Raw genomic sequence first — 22,067 nt, forward strand, 5'->3', positions numbered from 1 at the left:
TTAGGTAATGATTTCACGATTCGTGGATTCGAGCCCCATGTCAGGCTCTGTGCTGACAGTTTGGAGACTGGCACCTGCTTTGGATTCTGTGTCTCCTTCTCTCTCTGTCTCTCCCTCCACCTCAAAAATAAGTAAACATTAATTTAAAAAAAAAAAAAAGACACAGGGGCGCCTGGGTGGCGCAGTCGGTTAGGCGTCCGACTTCAGCCAGGTCACGATCTCGCGGTCCGTGAGTTCGAGCCCCGCGTCAGGCTCTGGGCTGATGGCTCGGAGCCTGGAGCCTGTTTCTGATTCTGTGTCTCCCTCTCTCTCTGCCCCTCCCCCGTTCATTCTCTGTCTCTCTCTGTCCCAAAAATAAATAAAAAAATGTTGAAAAAAAAATTAAAAAAAAAAAAAAAGACACTTAATAGGCCTTTACCCACATAATCTGAAGGCCAGAGGAGAGGAATTGCAATTTGCTCTTCCTAAATGCTTTGAGTTGAAAAGGAGAATGCATTCTTGCCAGAGAAAAGTAACATAGAATTGAAGGAGTGTTTTTAAATTTGTATTTGTTTTTATTAAAAAAATTTTTTTTAACTTTTTAAAAAAACTAATTAACTTATTTATTGTTTAGTTTGCAACCAAGTTAGTTAGCATATAGTGCAACAATGATTCCAGGAGTAGATTCCTTAATGCCCCTTACCCATGTAGCCCATCCCCCCTTCCACACCCCCCCCCATAACCCTCTGTTTGTTCTCCATATTTAAGAGTTTCTTATGTTTTGTCCCCCTCCCTGTTTTTATATGATTTTTACTTCACTTCCCTTATGTTCATCTGTTTTGTATCTTAAAATCCTCATATGAATGAAGTCACATTATATTTGTTTTCCTCTGACTAATTTCACTTAGCATAATATTGTCTAGTTCCATCCATGTAGTTGCAAATGACAAGATCTCATTCTTTTAATTGCCAAGTAATATTCCATATTTTGTGTGTGTGTGTGTGTGTGTGTGTACCACATCTTCTTTATCCATTCATCCATCAGTGGACATTTGGGCTCTTTCCATACTTTGGCTATTGTTGATAGCAGTGCTATAAACATGGGGGTGCATGTGTCCCTTTGAAACAGCACACCTGTATCCCTTGGATAATGCCTAGTAGTGCAATTGCTGGGTCGTAGGGTAGTTCTATTTTTAATTTTTTGAGGAACCTCCATACTGTTTTCCAGAGTGGCTGCACCAGTTTACATTCCCACTAGCAGTGCAAAAGAGATCCTCTCTCTCCCATCCTTGCCAACATCTGTTGTTGCCTGAGTTATTAATGTAGCCATTCTGACAGGTGTGAGGTGGTATCTCATTGTGGTTTTGATTTGTATTTCCCTGATGATGAGTGATGTTGAGCATTTTTTCATGTGTTGTTTGGATGTCTTCTTTGGAGAAGTGTCTATTCATGTCTTTTGCCCATTTCTTCACTGGATTATTTATTTCTTGGGTGTTGAGTTTGATAAGTTCCTTATAGATTTTGGATACTAACCCTTTATCTGATATGTCATTTGCAAATATCTTCTCCCATTCTGTCGGTTGCCTTTTAGTTTTACTGATTGTTTCCTTTGCTGTGTAGAAGCTTTTTATTTTGATGGTTTGAGGTCCCAATAGTTCATTTTTGCTTTTGTTTCCCTTGCCTCTGGAGACGTGTTAAGTACGAAGTTGCTGTGGCCGAGGTCAAAGAGGTTTTTGCCTGCTTTCTCCTCGAGGATTTTGATGGCTTCCTGTCTTACATTGAGGTCTTTCATCCATTTTGTGTTGATTTTTGTGTATGGTGTAAGAAAGTGGTCCAGGTTCATTTTTCTAAATGTCGCTGTCCAGTTTTCTCAGCACCATTTGCTGAAGCGATTGTCTTTATCCCATTGGATATTCTTTCCTGCTTTGTCAAAGATTAGTTGGCCATATGTTTGTGGGTCCATTTCTGGGTTCTCTATTCTGTCCCATTGATCTGAGTATCTGTTTTTGTGCCTCCCCCCAAGTTTTTTTTATTGTTTATTCATTTTTGAGAGAAAGAGAGAGTATGTGTGAATGGGGAAGGGGCAGAGAGAGAGGGAGACACAGAATCTGAAGCAGGCTCCAGGCTCTGAGCTGTCAGCACAGAGCCCAACGCAGGGCTCAAACTCATGAACCATAAGATCATGACCTGAGGCAAAGTCGGAAGCTTAACCCACTGAGCCACACAGGCTCCCCTGTTTTTTTAGTTAAACAGGGAAGATTTCAGCATGTTTCCCATGCTGAGATAATGAACCTAGTGAAATATATTGGATGGAAAAACCATCACTGATTGAATGAGGGGCGGGGATGGGCGGCGGTGGGGGGGTGAGGATGGCATTTGGGAGATGGTCACAAGAACTAGGTCAAGTCAGGAGCACAGTCTTGCCTTTCTTGTTCTGCACAGGACTTCCCAGTCAGACTCAGGGGCTTAACATCGGAGGGCATGTAGGCTTGCTGGTCTCCAGTGACACTGCTTAGAGGGAGGTGTTAGAAACTGGGTCTTAGGAAAGAGTGTACAGGGGGAACAGTAAGGTGAAACAGGAGTGTGGTCAACATAAACCTATCACTCCAGGTTGCTGAGATACCTGCACTTATCCCACAGTCTAAAACGTGATATGCATGGTAAATATGTAACAATTTTGAAAATCATTGTCTTTGAAACTCTGCGTTCTAGGGGCACTTGTACCCCAACGTTTATAGCAGCACTCTCAACAATAGCCAAATTATGGAAAGAGCCTAAATGTCCATCAACCGATGAATGGATAAAGAAATTGTGGTTTATATACACAATGGAGTACTACATGGCAATGAGAAAGAATGAAATATGGCCCTTTGTAGCAACGTGGATGGAACTGGAGAGTGTTATGCTAAGTAAAATAAGCCATACAGAGAAAGACACATACCATATGTTTTCACTCTTATGTGGATCCTGAGAAACTTAACAGAAACCCATGGGGGAGGGGAAGGAAAAAAAAAAAAAAAGAGGTTAGAGTGGGAGAGAGCCAAAGCATAAGAGACTCTTAAAAACTAAGAACAAACTGAGGGTTGATGGGGGGTGGGAGGGCGGGGAGGGTAGGTGATGGGTATTGAAGAGGGAATCTTTTGGGATGAGCACTGGGTGTTGTATGGAAACCAATCTGACAATAAATTTCATAAAAAAAAAAAAGAAAGAAACTCTGCATTCTAAGATGGCATTATTGACACCAAGACGTACATAGTTTTAACATTTTAACCACTTGATAGCAAGTAGGTCAAACATCTGGATGTCTACAGATGTCTCTCTTTGCTGTGTCCATGTGAGCTGGCTGAGGCTCTACATTTGTTCCTTTGTTAAGTTACTCGTTCAAGATATAGTTCTTGAACATTTAGTATGTGCCAGGCCCTGGCAGATGTTGTCTGACAGCTATAAAAAAAGCAGACAGATTTCCTTCCCTCATGGACTTAAATTCTAGTGGGGAGACAGATAATGAACAAATACTTCCAAATTGTGTCTTTGGGGAAAAAATGAAGCAGATGCTAAAAAAAATTAAAATATAGGGATGAGGAGGTTATATATACTTTTAAATACAGAGGTGACCAGAGAAGGCCTTTTAAAGAACATGACTGTTAAGCAGACACCTGAGGGATGAAGAGGAGCCAGCATTAAAACGATTAAAAGGAGGCTTTCTAGGGAAAGGAAACACTATGTGCAAAGGCCCTGTAGTAGGAAAATAGCCTGGAACAATCAGTTAACTAGAAGAAGGCCATATGGCTGGAATGCAATAAACAAGGGACCTAGTAGTAGGAGACAGTTATAGAACTAAGTGGGGCACAGGTCAAGGAGAACCTTAAAGTGATCATGAGACCAGATTTTATTCTAAGTGGAATGAGAAGCCATTGAAGACTTTTTTTTTTAATGTTTACTTATGTTTGAGAGACAGAGAGAAAGGGAGACACAGTGCGGGCAGGGGAGCGGCCGGGTGAGAGGGAGACATAGAATCCAAAGCAGGCTTCAGGCTCTGAGCTGTCAGCACAGGGCCCGATGTGGGACCCAAACTCACAAACGGTGAGATCATGACCTGAACCGAAGTTGGACGCTTAACCGACTGAGCCACCCAGGCGCCCCACCATTGAAAACTTTAAAAGCAGAAGAATGGGATGAATTTATTATTTTTTTAAAGCTACTCTGATTGTTATAGAGACCACGGATTGGAATGGGATAAGTATGGAATCAGGGAGCCCATTAGAACCATTCTCAGTGAGAGATAATGGAATTGAGCCAGCATTACAGCAGTGAGATGGAAAGAAGTAGACAGATTTGAGATCTATTGCAGACATTCAATGAAGAGTGCTGGTGATGGGTCAGGTGTAGAAACTAAGACGGAGGGAGAAATCCAGCATGATCAAGGAAATCAAGGTTTATGAACTGATCAATAGGGATGGAGATGATGAGGGTGGGAAGAGGACAGATGAGGAGTGGACATCTCAATGGAGATATCAAGTAGAAGTTAGATATAAGAATCTGGAGCTCCAAGGAAAAGAGTTGGGCCAAAGATGTAAATTTACATCATTAGTTTGTGTGGGTCAATGATCAAAGTCACTTAAGGGAGATTAGAGGGAGAAGAGAAGGCAGCCGGGCATCAAACCCTAAGGAATTCCATTCTGCAGAGGTGGGCTATGTGAAATGACTCAACAAATAAGGAAACTGAAGAGGAGAAGCCTGAGATATAGGACGAAAACCAGACAGAGCCATATGTAGACATCAAGAGAGGAGTGTGTACAAAAGGAGGAAGAAGTCAGCCGTAGTGAATGGTGTCACACGTTGCCTAAGATGAGGAGTGAGGAATGAATGTTGGATCGGCAACATGGTGGTCAGTGGCATGGAAGTCACTGGGACCATGGTCTGGAAGCCAAATGAAAGGGGATGAAGTGGGAAGGGGGTTAGGAAGTATGTTTAGTAAACATAGACCATGCTTTCAAGGAAGCTGACACAGACCAGGTAGTGGACTGAGGAGGATGTGAAGTCAAAAGAGGTTTTCTTTGAGAAAGAAGCGCTTGGAGCATCTGCACAGGCTGATATTAACAAACAGAGAGAGGGAAAGGTTGATGGGAAAGGAAAGATAGGCAATGGAGTAAAGTTTTTGGGGAGGCAAGAAGGGTGGGATCCAGACCCTGAATAGGGGAGAGAGATTTTTGACAGCAGGGTATCCACTTACTTATTGCAACACGCAGGGAAAGGATGGGTGAAGGCACAGACAGTTCAGAGCCTTGGTAACAGGAAGCTGGGGTAGCATTGACTTGATGGCTTCTGCATTCTCAAGGTGTATGTGGTGAGGATATCCATATTTGCCTAGTAGACGGGGACTCTCAGCCTGAAACATGTGCCCCAGCCTCTGAATGGTTAAGTTGATTGTCTCACCGTTTCCACCAAAAATGACCAAACCATGCTCATTAGTCACTAACACCCCTTGCTTCAAAGGAGAAGCAGAATTTTAAAAGGTAAGAGGTTCTCACATATTTATCCATACCCACTCACACCTGCATTCCAATCTTGCTGTACTTTATTGCTTTCCTCCATGCCATCAATATTCTCCATTTGTCTCGTTGGTTGCTTTTTGATCTACATGTCTCTTGATCAGTGACTTTCTCTTCACACAGGCAGGTGGATGGATGGTATTGAGCTGGTAATCCTATGTGGATTAGAGCCACTTGTTTTCAGAGCTTGTGATAACAGATAAGAAAACATCTTAGAAAGAGAAAGTGCTAATCATGTTAGGGAGATGAAAATGAGAAGGACTGGAGCAACACTAAGGTGACCTCCCCAGAACGCTGGCACAAGCTCCTGGAACATCCACATTTGCACACATTTGTGTAATCAGGTTGTAGCCTCCTCTCTCTGTCATCTAGAAAGCCATCTCTCATGCACTGTTTTAAACACTTTTTTCAGTAATGAGAAGCTTAACCTTAAAGAAAAGCTACAGTTCTGCTTATCACACACACCAAATGACGAGTGTGTTAAGCTCCTGAATGTACTTAGCAACTTCCCGCCCGGTAGCTCAAAGAATTTTTCATTTACGTTGAGCCAGATTATCACCGAGCTTTCACTGTTTCCTAGAACTAGGCTAAAACAGGTTGGGAAGTTGCCATTAACCATTTCAGGAAGCCCTTTAAGGTCACTTGGGTATCATTTAATAAATTAGCGTTCTAGCAGGCTCAAAGTTCAGGAAATAACTTAAACCCTAGGACACTCTGACTCATAGTCTGCTTTGTCCCCACCACAATAAGATTTGAATTCCAGACCTGTGCACCAAAGATTCTAAAAGGACTCTCTTGCCTTTTGTTAATTCCATAATAAACAGGCCTGTTATTTCAGCCCTGTTATCCTGAAATAAAAGATGGGAAGATAGAAAAACCACGACTTAGATTGTTCAAGATTTTATATTAGGTCAACTCACATTTCTTCAGTGCAGTCTCATACTACATGCCATGCATGCCTCATGTAGGAGCTGTGTGCATAATAAAGGCCAAATCCCTAAGGCATATCATTTTGCTTTTGAGTGTGAGGCTGTTGCTGAGAATTACTCAAAGCTATGCAGAATTTCATGCTGCAGTGAGTTAATGAAAACATCCATTCCTCCTTCACAGTGTATCAATGTCATATACACATAAATTTCCCTTTTCTCTGAGCTAAACAAAGTGTACTACATATAGTTTTTCATTTTGAAAAAAAGCAGATACTTTTTGGATCAAAAAGAGAGAGAATTACCTTGCCCCACGCTGATGAAGACAAGAGTTTTTGGAATCATCTCTGGAGGATGTAAACAATAGGACTGATACCTGCATTCTAAAAATCATCTACCTGAAACCTTCCTTTGAGGCAGGTGGCTTGGATTAAATATACCTTCTGATTTAGGCTCCAGCAAATCTGTATTTCCAAATACAATTTTGCTGACCCACCGAATAGGATCACGTTCACAGAGTCTTACCCCATATTGGCTGAAGCAGTTGTGTGGGTTTGTTTTCTGAATTTATGTGTCATGGAACTTTATATAAATGGAAATCCTGGTTTTTCTGTTGAACTTCAGGCCATCTGGATATTGTTTCAAAAATTCCACATATATACAATATACTTCTTTTGTAAGAGTAACCTTTTTCAGCAGGTAGTGAGATGGACCCTAGTTTGTAAACCTGTGTTTGGAAGATTACAGTTCTCCAATGAGAGTAGATTACAGACAATATTGTGGAATCTTTACCTGAAACTTTTCGACAAATAACAGACAGTTGAGTGTATTTCATCTCAGACTTGTCTGTCTTGTTCTCCAGGGTTCCAATTACATTGATGCATAATTATCCCTATACTATCTATTCCTTAAGACTTGGCTAGGCCTTCTTGACAAGGACCAAAGGAATCCAAAGATTAGGATCCAACTTTAGTCCAGGGATTGGAAAACTGTGGCCTGCAGGCTGATTAGAGCCTGCTGTCTTTTTTGGAAAGAAAAGGTTAACTGAACCATAGCAAATGCTTATTTGTTTACGTATTGTCTATAGCCACTAACATGTGACAATAGCAGATTTAAGTAGTTGCACCAGAAACCATGTGGCTTCCAAAGCCTAAAATATTTACTATCTGTGCCTTTAGATACAAGGTTGTAGACTTTGGCTTTAGTCGATACATGTTCTGATATGTATAACATAGTATAATATAATGTAGTGTGTATATATAATATAGTACAGTATAATGTAAAGAGTATTTTTGGTTCTTCTCACCCCCAGAAATTAATTAATGGAATGTGAAGATAAGTGAATTACTATTGATAGCAGTTTTATTTCTGCATTCCAGAAATACAACAATGATTGGTGGATAGGAAGACTGGTGAAAGAGGGCTGTGAGATTGGCTTCATCCCAAGTCCACTTAGATTGGAGAATATACGGATTCAGCAAGAACAAAAAAGGGGACGTTTTCACGGAGGGTAAGGCTCCTTCCTTCTTAGAAACTTATTTTGGGAGGTGAGTAGAAAAATACGATGATGTTTTCAAGTTTGCTCATCAGGTTAAATATGTATGCTTTGAGAGTAAAAGGTACTTTTCTGTGTATGAGGTGTTTCTGACATTGACACAGAGGGGTTTCAGGGAGTTCATTGTCCCCACTGCATGTAAAGTCTCACCTCATTGGCATCACCATGAATTCCACAGCGGAGACTTTTCTGTGGCCTCAGCAAACCCTGCTTGGAGATTAAGGTCTCCTCCGTGATGGTCACAGGGCATTCTTTCTCAGTACAGTAAGTGGGAACCTGACCTGACCTGGCATCAGGGCCCTTCCTGGTTAACTTTCAGAGACCCTCTCTCAAGTGGGCATGTAATGCAGTGGTACATATGGTACCATCCCAGGGCTAGAGGTTGCCTCCACCCCACGGCATCTACCATCTCTTGATGATGGAGTGAAGGTTCTAACTTCAGATGAATCAACCTGTAGTACACTAAAGAAATAGCTACAAAAATCTCAGAGTGCAGGTGTTTGTAGGTCCCAAGGATACAAACAAAGCCTGAGAAAAGAGAAATCAGAATCATCCTGAGCCTGCATATATTGAGAACCTACAATGAAGCATGAATTTAATAAGTGTTACCATTTTTTGAAAGACCTAAAATAGAAGCAGTTCTTTCTCTTGACTCTCACTTCCTTTTTCTGTTGGATCCTTTTCTGCTTCAAAAACTCCTGTGTTCTTAAGGGGCCCTTTGCCTTTGTCTTAAAGGGAACTTCTTAATTATGATAAAACATCACAAAAGTACAGTTAGCCCCACTTTTAATTGCCAATCTTCTTTAGTATGTAACATGCCTATAATATTATTAATTATTAATTCTTCTTATCCCTTCTTCTCTTGACTGTTTCGTCTCGATTGCTGCTCCTTAAATGCATGAGGAACACACGTTCCTGCTTTAGGACCTTTGCACCTGCTAGTTTTTTTTTCTTATTGGAACACTTTGCTTCATATTTCCACCAGCTCACTCCTTCATCTGCTTCAGATCTTTGTTAAATATAATCTTTTCAGTGACCCCTTTTCTGCCACCATCTTTAAAATTGTACCCATTTCCCTTCCCTTACTTCCTATCTCTCTCCTTGACTTCGTTTTCCCTATTGCAGTTATTACTGTCAGAAATACGATGTATTTACCTGTTCATCTGTTTGATAGTGATATCTCCCACTAAAATCTGTCTCTGTGAGGAAGGGATTTTGTCTTTCCCCCCTACTGTTGTATTCCTAGTTTCTAGAACAGTGGATGCTCAATAAATATTTGTTGAATGAAATAATAAATGAATTTTTATCATTTCCAAAATTGTTATTTTATTATTATTTTATTATGTTATTATGTACTTTTGAATAAAAGCTTTTTTTGTGTGTGTGTGGCAGGCCAGGAGTAAAACCAAGAGCTCACAGACATGATCTTATACAACCCTGTGAGGTGTAACTTTTTCTGTAGATAGGGCAACTAAGGCTCAAAGACATGAAATATGATGTGCCAAGCTACCACAACTAGTAAGGGGAAAAGCCAGGATGAGAAATTAGATAGTTCTGACCTAAGGACCATACTCTCAAGCATAAAAGGGAAGAACACTAGGAAGGTAGGCTCCCAAGGGACTCTGTGGGCTTCTGGGAAGCTTCCAAAGCAGCAAGAGGAGACTGATGGAACAATTGCCCAATAGGTCACAACTAATGTTTTTTGTGACCAAATCCTTACCTTTTTTTTTTTTTTTAATTCTGACTCCCATAAAATCACTTTAAAAATTTATTTTTAAAGTTTATTTTGAGAGAGAGCTCACACACGTGAGTAGGGGAAGGGCAGAGAGAGAGGGAGAGACAGAATCTCAGTCAGGCTTCGCACTATCGGTGTGGAGCCCAATGAGGGGCTCGAACCCAGAACAGTAAGATCATTACCTGAGTCGAAATCAAGAGTCAGATGCTTAACCAACTGAGCCATCCAGGCACCACCCAATAAAATCACTTTTAAAAGGAAATGTTTTTTTCTAGGTCTTACAGCTGTTTTGAGCTGTGTTTGACATCTGACTGGTGCATTGGTGACTGGTATTAAGCATCAGTTCACAAGAGTGTTTCTGTCAGTGATTTTTTCTGCCTAATTTCTGTATTGAATAACTAGGAGAGATATTTTTGCATAGTATTTCTAGGTCCAGTTTGTTCCCCACCTTCTCTAAGAAATAGGTCAAAGAAAACATGTGGACAGATTCTTGAAGTTCTTCTCCAAGGCAGGATTTGGTGTGTTTTGAATTATTTAGTAGGATTTAGGCCAAAGAAAGCTTTGTACTCTCAAGTTCTATTTTCAAGGAATCTGGGGAATGAGTCCTAAGTTCCTTTTCTCTATCCTAGGAAATCCAGTGGAAATTCTTCTTCAAGTCTTGGAGAAATGGTATCAGGGACATTTCGAGCAACACCCACATCAGCAGGTAAGGGTTTTACGGGTTTTTTTAATGGAATGGGTTTTTTTTCCCCTTAGGATTTGAACATACACACAAGTAGTTTTACTAATTTGGAAATAATTTAAGGCTTTGATTTAAAAATTCTTCTACTTAACTCTTCATTGCTCATTTGCTTTCTATAGTAATTTGATTTGATTTAAAGGGTACTTGTGAAACTAAAAATTCAAATCATTACAATCTGATTCTGAAAAATCTTGTTTACCCCCCAGAGCGAGTAACTGTCCATTGTGCAGACCAATCTGAAGCAAGTTCATTATTCCACCCAAGAACCCAACAGACTTTAAGATGGTGAAAGCCAATTAAAAAGAAAAAAAAAAAGTTGTAGACTCTCAAGAAAATGCTCTATTTCAGTCTCCATGGGGAACTTTAAGATGGTACAGCCTGGGCTGTGGAGACTGGAAAGGTTGAAGCAGCAAATGGGCCCAGATGACCTCATTTCTGTTTGGAAAGCAGATAACCAAGCCCTGGAATTAATGGAAATGAAGTGACAGTGGTGGTCCAATCAAGAGTTGTTATATATTTGATAATTATGGAGACATTCAAGCAGGAATTTTCCTTCTACCACATTCCCTGACTCCTATAGTCTAATTTCTTCTGGCCCAGAATTGATGCTGCATTAGAGCATCCAGTATTACCAACTCAGAAGGGCAAGTGTAAGGTCTAGCCTGGCCTACCGTAACTGCAGGAAACGGGATTGGTTCTGGAGTAGTGCTGAGTGCTGGGTCCTTGTTTGGGTGGATCTTTCCTCATATCCTGTGCTCTGAACTGAACTAGGTCTCTGGGTTGTCCCCAGATGGACCGGACCCACTTTGATGGCCAAACAAAACCAGTTTAAACAAAATCAGTTTAATCAGGTATCAAATGTATTTTGCCTCATCCCCATTTGTTGGACATTTAGGTCATTACAAACCTATTACACTATTAAAAACAAGAAAGAACAGGAATAAATGGTTATAAATTTATTTGAAATTAAGAACAGCATAGTAGGAAAAATATGTCACTATCCTGGAAAGTAGGCAAAAACTTAACGAACACACAAAGGACTGCAGAATTTTTCTCCTGGTTCATCAAAATTACAAATCCAAAAATAACTCCTGATAAAGGTGATGATCATTTTTACCCAAATCGTCGTTCTTAATTCCTTTTTATCAAATTATATTTGTCCAAGTTGTTCTCAGCCACACTGTATGCTGTGTGTAGCAGGAAACAACCTATGGCCCATGGCTGGCCCAGAATTTCTAGTGTTTTCATGCAGTCCACCCTCCACACCCAACATGAAATCAGGATATAAGGTCATTCGTACAGGGAGAAGTTGTCTGTTTTTTCATTTGTCTTCAAAATTGTCTCGTCCAGAATGAAATAATAGAGTAGTTCTCCACAGAGTGGGTAATAGTGACATGATGAGAATTATAGGGACAAATTGGTACATTCTTCCATCTTTTAAAATCATGTACTATCATTTACAGAGATTACGTATTTTGATATGGCTCTCATTGTTGTCTTTTAGCAAAACAGAAGCAAAAAGTGGTAAGTTGTGTTTCCTTTTTAAATCTTCCTTTAAGGTTTCTATCCGCACGTGCCTGCAATGTTCCATTTCAGTGACCCAAATGGCTATAAAATAAGGGATGAGCCTCCTTGGTGGGGACCTGTGGTAATCATTTTGTGCTCGACCTGAGAATTACGATTGCTATGGCTTTTGAGAAGGCATGCTTATCCTCACCTTGTCATGCTGTCCAATCATCTTTTTCAGACGGAGCACATCCCTCCTTATGATGTTGTGCCATCCATGCGTCCGGTGGTGTTAGTGGGGCCGTCACTGAAGGGTTATGAGGTACAAATACCAGTCTGTTATGCTTCAGTCCTTGATCAAGAACCTAGGAGACAGCCTTGGGAGCTTGCTCCTCTAGGGTCTGCTTACAGAGAGGTACCGATGGGGCCAATTCTCCACATGTGAAGGCGGGTGGCACAGCATGGGGCTCATGTGGCCCTTCACTCTTTCTTCCCTCTCTGGCACGCTTCTCATCTTATATGTATCACTTTGTTTAGAAATACATCCCTTAAAACCTTTATGATGGAAAGTTGTGGTCAAAGGTTTCCTCTGCATTAAATTCAAAGTGAAGGACTATGTAGTCTCAACCATTCCCATTACTGTTGGAAATAATCAAGTATGGGAGCACCTGGCTGGCTCAGTGGTAGAGCATGCAACTCTTGATCTCAGGGTGGTGAGTTCAAGCCCCATGCTGTAGAGCTTACGTAAAACTAAATAAATAAATAAATACATAAATACATAAATGCATAAATAAATAAATGAGTATGAACAGCACAAGAGAACAATGTAGGCAATCTTCCAGCAAACTTAAACCTTCAAAGCACCAACAAACCTCACCTTGCTGGGTGCTCAACATGATGCCATACCCCACCAAATATTTCTCCCATTTATTTCAAAGACACATAGAAGGGAAAAATTGTCCACGAAAGTATTAATGAACTTGTTCAGAGATTAAACAATACCATGCGTTTAATGCGTTTAAGAAGGAAAAGAGTGAAGGCTTTAGAAGTACTATGTTTCGGGTGTTTCCATTTTGATTTCGTGCTAGCATAGATAAAACTAGGTGGGGTGGGACATTAAAATGTGTCTCCTTCCTTCCTCTCCCCCTTCCCTTCGGTTCTCAGTGGGGAATGTCCGAGGAAAAGCAGGCGAGTGATCTGTAGGAATGGAGAATTTCTACCAGCATGCACAGACTAGCAGGTGGCCAAGCCCAGGGCTGGCCGCAGGAGTTCTAGCTGGTCCTCACTGGAGGCAAGCACCCATTCGGGCGAGCCAAGGACAGGCAGCACTTGCGAGCAAAGCCAGCCTATTGTGGTCTCTTGGCTGCAGTTCTATCACCTAATAAGGGAAGGGAGTCTGCCTTAGGTCTAGTGAACACTGCTGGCTCGTTCAACAACCTAGAGGACAACCAAGGGGGAAACTTGAGTAAGTGTAAGTGGTTAAGCATGAAAAACACCTTCCAGGACAACCTGCCCTACCCCTCAGAGACAACAGGCTGTGTGAGGTCTTTGCTCAGACAAAGTGCCCTTCCCTTCCACCTCTCTCACTTTTGACTTCTCTCTCTCTCTGTCTCTCTGCGTGTGTTTGCCTCATTCTTTTTTTCTCACCTCTGCAAAGGTAACAGACATGATGCAGAAAGCCCTCTTTGATTTCCTGAAGCACAGGTTTGATGGGAGGTGAGACATACAGATGTTTTTGTATTTTTATTTTCCTTTAACCGAACGTGTATGATAAATTGATTTGTGGATCTGTGTTTCCAGCGATTGCAGAAGTTCTCTAATTAAAAGTTAACTCAGTATTCAGGGAAGAATACAATGAGGGAATTCTGAAGATATGAAGTTATGAAGTATAGCATTGAATCCCTAAGGGAGAAAGGACCTTGAGAAGGAAAATAACCCATTTGTTTTAATTAAATGTATGTGTTTGTCTTTATTCCTTGCTTGTTAGTGAATTCATATCAAACTTATTTTTATGAAATATATTAATGAAAATATAGAATATTTTGATAAATGTGGTGGCTTGCTGGTCAAGCTGGTAGTAGCACTTGGGAACTGTGCGTGCGTATGTTTGTGTGCGTGCATATGTGTGTGTGTGTGTGTGTGTGTGTGTATGCATGTACGTGTGTATCATATGAAGGTGTAAAGTGCTGCGTTTTCTCAGAAGAAGAGTGCAAGAAATGTTTTCATCATAAACCTCCCTAAGTGACTACTTTGTAGAGAATAGCACTTGTTTGGATGCTTAGTTCTGGGTTCCTTTCATCAGAAATCACCTTGTAGTTTGTTAGTGTATTTTGTATGTATCCTCTTATTCATACGGCTCAGTCTTTAGCCATCAAATAATTTTATCATTTAGGTTTTGTGAAAAACGTCTAGAAAGAGTTCCTGTGTTTCGCAGAGAAATGGGAAAAAGTCCATGTTGACTTGATACGATGTACTAAGCTCCTTTACAATGCAGAACACACTCCTTGTAAAAATAACATGCAAATATCGAAGACATAGTAGAAATGAAGAAAAGGCACACAGTGTATACTGAGAAGTATGGGTACATGCATCCAGCTTACCAAATATATTTTTTAAACAGCATCAAATACATTTTGAAAAATATGCTATTTTAAGGGAAAAAAGCAAACCATGCTTTGAGTACAAACTGTATACTTTTGTCAAAAGAAAAGCCTTCTGGGTAATTGTACTTAAAATATTCATTAGCTTCTGGGACTATATACAAAGAAACTGAGATTTTAGTTCCAATAATTGAGATTTTAGTTCAAGAAATCAGAATGCTTCAGAGCCATTATGTGAATAGCTGAGTACATTAATACAGTGCCAGGCTGCCTTAATAAATAGACCCCAAAATATATAATGATTTAAACACAAGTGGGAGCTTACTGTTGCTCATTTAACAGTCTGAGGCAGGTGTCCCTCAGCGAGGAGGAAGTGATAGAGTGGCGGAGGGGAGGATTGGGCGGAAAGCTTCTTTCATCCATCATTTGGAGCCCTCTGCCTGAGAGGGGCTCTCCAGTCAGCTGGTGGGGAGAGGCACATGCCAGCCTGGACATGACGCACATGGATCCTCACTTTTCATTGGTTAAAACTTGGTTGTGTGTCCACACTGAATTACAGAACAGGCTGGGAAATACAGTCTAGCCATGGCTCAGGAGGAAGAGGAAATCGATTTTGCTGAACAAATAACCGTCTCTGCCACATTCATCTAGTGCACCCAAAAGGCTTACTAAGAAAGCTTTGGATTTATCCTGCTCCTCTCCCCACCCCCCTTGTTTTTAAACAGAAGATACGCAGAGAATGAGGTGGTTTCAAAGAAAACAAATGAAGCACTGAATACTAGAATATTGGGGTTGGAAGGAAATGTAAAAGTTCTTTTATTCTAATCTCTTTGCTTCAGCAACCACAAATAGATGGATAAACTGCTTCTGTTTGGGAATGTTTGGTTATTGAGAATTCACTTCTTGAAAAAGCATTGCAAAGAACAGCTGAACTCCGACTCTTTAATTTAATAGCATTGGTCTTGGTCTTGCCTTCTAGTGATTGGGCCTTAATCCCTACCTTCATGCAGCAGTCTGTGGATTGTTGACAGCTAACATTCATGGCTCAGTCTTCTGTGTTCTTTTTCTTTTTTTAATGTTTATTTATTTTTGAGAGACAGAGAGAGATAGAGCATGAGTGGGGGAGGAGCAAAGAGAGAGAGAGAGAGAGAGAGAGAGAGAGAGAGAGAGAGAATCCAAAGCAGGCTCCAGGTTCTGAGCTGTCAGCACAGAGCCCAATGTGGGGCTTGAACCCATGAACTACGAGATCATGACCTGAGCCAAAATTGGATGCTTAACCAACTGAGCCACCCAGGCGCCCCTCAGTCTTCTGTGTTCTTGGTCACACATACACACACACACACACACACACACACACACACACACACACTTCCTTTAACTATGCTTGAAGTCACATGGTTTTAACCTCTGTTGTCTTTACCTAAGGAAGTTCTGAGCTGTACCTCATCATGAGACCCGGTAACAGTCCTCAAGCTGAACAATTGTGTCCCATAACACAGCCTGTTTGTGTTAGATTCTTTCCATCACCATGTAACATCCTTATAAATAATAGTATTTTTAACTGTCTGAAAGGTAGGATGGAAAGGAAAAGAAGAAGGGGATTTTTTAAAATTTCACAAAGAGAAAGTGAATGGCTTAATTACTACTTTCAAGAATGAAGCATCTGAGGTTCTTCCTCAATTTTCAGCCCAGAAAGAGGAAGTTCATTTGATTGTAACAGCAGAGATTTGTTTTGAGTCGGGTAAAGTTGCTGCATCAAGCATTTATACACATTGTTGAAGATGGTTTTAGTAGAAATAGGATTGAAATGTCAACGCCAAGTGTTCCATATGGTCTGATGGCACAGCAGAGGATCTAGAGATAAAAGGAAGATTTCAACAGCAGCCAAAGTAATAGCCAGAGAAAGAGACTCGGTGCTGTAGAGCTCTGATTTATGGCAGAGTTGATAGAAGATAGACAGTAAAGGTGGGAGTAGCAGAGTGGACTTGCTTTCAGATAATAAGAGGACAGTGCTGCAGAAAAACCAGTAATGAATTTATTAGTTGAGGGTATGTAGAGACTTTGATAAGGAAGAAGCCATGTGCTTGTAGCTTCACGCAGACTCTGACACATCTGCTGTGTGGGAAATAGCCTTACATTTTGAGCTGTGACAATCTGCTGTATTATGTTTTACCAATTAATAAAGAGAGTGAAAACAACAAATAGTCTTTAACTGAAACCAGCCAAGAGAACAATTACACAGAAGGCTATAGCACAGTGATACAGCATAAACAGTATGTTCTAATGAAAACCCACTCAGTGTGTCATTGGCTATGAATGTAGTAGGTTAGACAAAATAGTCAAGAGAAAGTCTTATTATTTTCCAGACAAAGCAAAAAATGGATCCATTGGCCAAGAGGCTTTCTTCAGTACTGTTTTCCAGATCATGGTTAGACAGTATTCAACAAATTGGATTAAAGTCCAGTAGCTTGATTGTTACAAAATCATATACTTGCCCTTTTTTGATACCTTAGAAATTATTTGGGTCCGTTGAGAGCTGCTTATTGGACAGTTTTATCGCCATGATTGCTACTGTAGGGCCTAACTGTAATACGCGGAAGAAAAATGAAAAGCATAGTACCAAACAGTTCCTGAGGAACCCTCGTCCATGTGCATATCCACACGTGGTGACAGTGCCTGTGCACAGATCGTAAATTAGATGAGCCTAACCAGCTGGTACGATGGCATCAGCCTGGTGAACACACAGGGTTCACAACGATGTAGAACTTTTCTCTCTTCATTTTCTACCACAAACATTCATTGGGGATCATCCTTTGGGATGAGGTTTGTTCAGCTGGTTGAATATACCATTCATAGAACAGCAGGCAGTCAAACCAACTGCCATTTGTTGAACTATGCTAATCGTTTCAAATTCCAATAAAATTGCTGGCTTTAGGCATTTTGATGACTAGATCAGATCAGCTCTATGGCAATTACTGAACACTTTGTAATCGACATGATCGTGGCCAAAAATCCTAAATGAACATCCTGTAATCTATATAGATAAAATCTAAAGTTAAAGGAAGTTATTAGCCAAAGGCCACTCGAAGGAAAAAAGGGTTTGAGGGACACTTAGGTGGCTCAGTCAGTTAAGCATCTGACTCTTGATTTGGGCTCTGATCATGAACTCATGGTTCCTGAGTTCGAGCTCTGTGTCAGGACTCTGCACTGGGGGGTGGAGCCTGCTTGAGATTCTCTCTCTCCCTCTCCCTCTGCCCTTCTGCCTCTCACACTCCCTCACTCTCTCTCTCTTTCCAAAATAAAAATAAAGGGAGGGGGAATACTTTTTTAAAAAGGGTTTGAGGAAGAATTTGAAGAAACGAGGCTGAGAATACAACTTAGGAGACTCAGAGAGGTAATGTTTGTTCATAAACAGCAATGGGAATCCTTGATGCTATCAACAGAGCAGCCAAGTCATGGCAGAATCAAAACACCTTGTAACTGCCGTCAACAAATGGAAAAGAACAACACAGCACCTTCTGTTTCAAAGTCAATATCACCCTCTTATCATCTCCTTCTACCATTCTCTCTCTTCAGGTGGAGACTCATCAGTGGTCAAACACTAGAGATAAGTAATTGAACACTTTAATGCCAAACATGAATACTTAAATTAGCAGGTTTTGATTACAACACGTCTGACCTGATCCTCCTCCCCTGAAAGTCTATATAAATTCCATGGACTCTGGTGGTAGGAGAGTTTATGGTAGACTGTTTTTTTTTTTGAGGACAGAATATAAAGAAACTGTCCCCTTCAAGTCTTCAAATCTGCAGTAATTGTCTTTTATATATTAGGTTGACAAAGCACTTTTGTATATTACCTCGTTTGCCCCTACTGGCACTCCCAGAAGATAGTTTGGCAAAGCTGCTATCACTATTTTATTTTATTTTATTATTTTTTTTCTAAATATAATTTATTGTCAAGTTAGCTAACATACAGTGTATACAGTGTGCTCTTAGCTTCAGGAGTAGATTCCCATGATTCATCACTTGTATACAACACCCAATGCTCATCACAACAAGTGCCCTCCTCAATGCCCATCACCCATTTTCCCCTCCCCCTGTTACCCCCCCCCTTAAACCTTCAGTTTGCCTCCCTCTCTGTTTAAAACTATTTTTTCCCTTCCCTTCTCCCATGGTTTTCTGTCAAGTTTCTCAGATTCCACATATGAGTGAAAACATATGATATCTGTCTTTCTCTGACTTATTTCACTTAGCATAATACCCTGCAGTTCCATCCACATTATTACAAATGGCAGGATTTCATTCTTTCTCATTGCCAAGTAGTATTCCATTGTACATGTAAATCACAGCTTCTTTATCCATTCATCAGTTGATGGACATTGGGTCTCTTTCCATAATTTGGCTGTTGTTGATAGAGCTGCTATAATCATTGGGGTACATGTGTCCTATGAATCAGCACTCCTGTATCCTTTGAATAAATTCCTAGTAGTACTATTGCTGGGTCATAGGGTAGTTCTATTTTTAATTTTTTGAGGAATCTCCACACTGTTTCCAGAGTGTCTGCACCAGTTTGCATTCCCACCAGCAGTGCAAAAGAGATCCTCTTTCTCCACATCCTCACCAACATCCGTTGTTTCCTGAGTTGTTAATTTTAGCTATTTTGACCAGTATCACCATTTTGTTGATTAGGATTCTGATGCTAATCTGACTTGTCCATGGTCACACAACCAGCAAGAGCAAGATCCAGGAAGAATACTCAGGTCTATGTAGGCCCTCCATCCCAATTCTCTTGACAGTGCACTGTTCTGTTCTTTGGAATACTCTTCTCTATGAATACTAGGAGTTATTTTTTTTTAATTAATGTACTAACAGTGTTGCATATTAGATGTAGCAAAGATAGAGCATAGAAGGACCTTATAGCCATTCTGAACCAATATGGAAATAACAATTATTTTTGAATGGATATGTTATAACTGAAAGTAATATCTTTTCTCAAAAAACTAATACTCATAGGTCATGATAGATTGGGGCAATTCTGATGAATTCGAAAACAGAAATAAAGAACAGGTGGGGTTCAGATTTGCTAGAGTTAGAGAACAATTTTTGCTAGTTTTCAGTGACATTTGCTACTAAACCCCGTTTGCTGAGGAGCTGAACTTCTGTTAGCATTAATCGACCAGCCAGTAACTACTAACACTATGTCACAGAAAAGTTTCCTAGGGAACTTCGTAAAAACATACATCAAACAAGATGCGTGGAAGTACTGGGGGGAATGAGTACAGCAAGAAAAGAAGTGGAAAGGGCATTTTTTTAAGTTAAAAAAAGTAATAAAAATATATAACTAGTATATAAAAATATAAAAATATATAGTATATAAAATATTTTTTAAGTATATAAAACTAAAAAAAGTATATAAACTAGAAGTATTCAATTATATTTTTGGAGAGTCTTTTACAAAAAAAAAGTTTGGGTTTGGTTTTTTATTTTGATAATAGTAAGCATCTTTGCAGTAGAAAACAGAAAACTCTGCTTTGTCTTACTGAAGGGTTTCTGGGGCTGTGTCTATCTTGTCCTGAGCTCCTTCATGCATGCATGTGTACTTTTATTAAGAAATAACTTGTATTGGGGTGCCTGGGTGGCTCAGTCAGTTAAGCTTTCCATTTCGGCTCAAGTCATGATCTCACGGTTTGTGGGTTTGAGCCCCGCATCAGGCTCTGTGATGATAGCTCAGAGCCTGGCGCCTGCTTCAGATTCTGTGTCTCCACCTCCATCTGCCCCTCCCATCCTCATGCTCTGTCTCAAAAAATATAAAATAAAATAAAATAAACATTAAAAAATTTTAAAAAGAAATAACTTGTATTAACAAGTTCGCTGGTATTTTGGTGACAAATAAAACAAGAAAAAGAACCCTGTATTGTCCATACCTTTTTCTGTTTGGAGAATATATGAAGCAGATGTGTGTGTGTCTTACTGTTTTGTTTGTTTGCTTGCTTTTTTGTAAAACTTGTAAAAACTTATAAAACTCTATATGTGATGGTATGGTGGTAATCCTTTCAAATTTTAAGAACCAAGACTCACTATTTGGCTTGTATAGAACTACAAATTTTGATCTCCCATAAGCAGAATAGACTTTTTGGGCCCTTCAAAAGTCTTTATTTTAGAAAGTTGAATTCTATTCCTAATTTAACCCATTCGTCTCCAGTCATGTATTTGAATTGCTCTGGAACTTGACTGTATGTTTCTAACCAACAACTCTGTCCTTAAAACAACAAACAAACAAACACACAAAAATAAATGAGCAATCTCTATTCTGTAAATTAAAGAAGCTGTGAACACAGGATGCCTATGAGATTTCATACTTCAAGTTGCAAAAGCCAACTGAGTAATGCAGACTCAGACATGGGGTTCCCTTGACTTTAAGCTCACTAAAGTCCTGACCACTTCTCTGCACATGGCCAAGATCGATTGCATCTGCACTTGATGATTTGGCTTACATCTGGGGATATGGGGTTGCTGGAGAAGAAAACTGAAGCTCTGTGAGACTTATCATCACTCAGGTGACTAAGGATTGGCCTGGTGCTTGGGGGCCTGTGTTTCAGGTCTTCTTAGTCTCTAACTAATCATGTGGAACTTCCTCTCTGTGTCTCAGTTTTCTTGGTAAAATGAAGCAGTTGTACTTGACCAGTGTTTTCCAATGTCTTTTAGCAGTTGGGCAGCTTTTTACAAGGAAATCATATATAAAGCCCCAATGTAGAAAACAGAAATGCAGAGGCGTTTGCCTGAAGTGGAAGGTAGGAAAGCTGGAGGTCTGCCAACTCAGCTTCCCCTTGGTGTTCTCGGTGGCCCAGAGGTATTTCACAAAACTCTTGGTTTCTGTAGAAGATAATATGAAGATGACTCCAATAATTTATTAGTGACTAAAAATTCTAAAAACATTAAGAATTTAAAACTCACTGACCATCTACAGCATGTAAATACAATACAATGACACAAGAAGGTGCTTTGCGTTAAAATGGTATCAGAACTTTTAGATAGCCTGTATAGCTTTAAAGAACCATTTGTGACAAGGAATACTTTAAATTTTCCTTAAGGCTTTGGGTCACTGAAGTCAGGTGAAGAGTCTCCTGAGAGTGCTGATAGTATACCAAAACTATGACTCAGTCATTGATATCAACTCTACCTCTTCCCTGCACCAGTCGCCGAAGGAATATAAAAATGAAGGCAAATGGGTGCACTGAGCAAAAAAGGAAGGGGCACTACTCTCTTGTCTCCATTCCAGAACTCTGCCAAAGCTCTGAAAATGAGAATGGGGAAAGGTCCATGGTGGCAGTAACTGGCTTAGAGAGGCATGCTTTGCATTCTACAGGTAGATAATAACCTGAAATTCATCAGTCGCGGTTTAAAATAAAGAATTTTAAGGCTGTAAATTCCAGAGATTCTTATTTGATAAATCATGTGCATATGGACTCCTC

The 22,067-nt window shown here is 40.1% G+C and overlaps 1 protein-coding gene across 7 annotated transcripts in view; it reads left to right on the forward strand.

Moving 5' to 3' along the window:
- The window catches only part of CACNB4 (calcium voltage-gated channel auxiliary subunit beta 4), a 258,639-nt gene that overhangs the window by 204,284 nt on the left and 32,288 nt on the right, over window positions 1-22,067 (forward strand). For 6 of the 7 annotated variants that reach the window (XM_058715272.1, XM_058715277.1, XM_058715273.1 and 3 more), the window contains 5 exons: window positions 7,837-7,967; window positions 10,377-10,453; window positions 11,994-12,013; window positions 12,237-12,317; window positions 13,653-13,711. In XM_058715272.1, coding sequence (XP_058571255.1) covers window positions 7,837-7,967; window positions 10,377-10,453; window positions 11,994-12,013; window positions 12,237-12,317; window positions 13,653-13,711 — 368 coding nt within the window. Of the gene's footprint in view, window positions 1-7,836; window positions 7,968-10,376; window positions 10,454-11,993; window positions 12,014-12,236; window positions 12,318-13,652; window positions 13,712-22,067 lie in introns of those variants that run through there. The other variant, XM_058715278.1, reaches the window with a different exon arrangement.

Source organism: Neofelis nebulosa, chromosome 2 (genome assembly GCF_028018385.1).
Source record: "Neofelis nebulosa isolate mNeoNeb1 chromosome 2, mNeoNeb1.pri, whole genome shotgun sequence".
Classification (NCBI taxonomy): domain Eukaryota; kingdom Metazoa; phylum Chordata; class Mammalia; order Carnivora; family Felidae; genus Neofelis; species Neofelis nebulosa.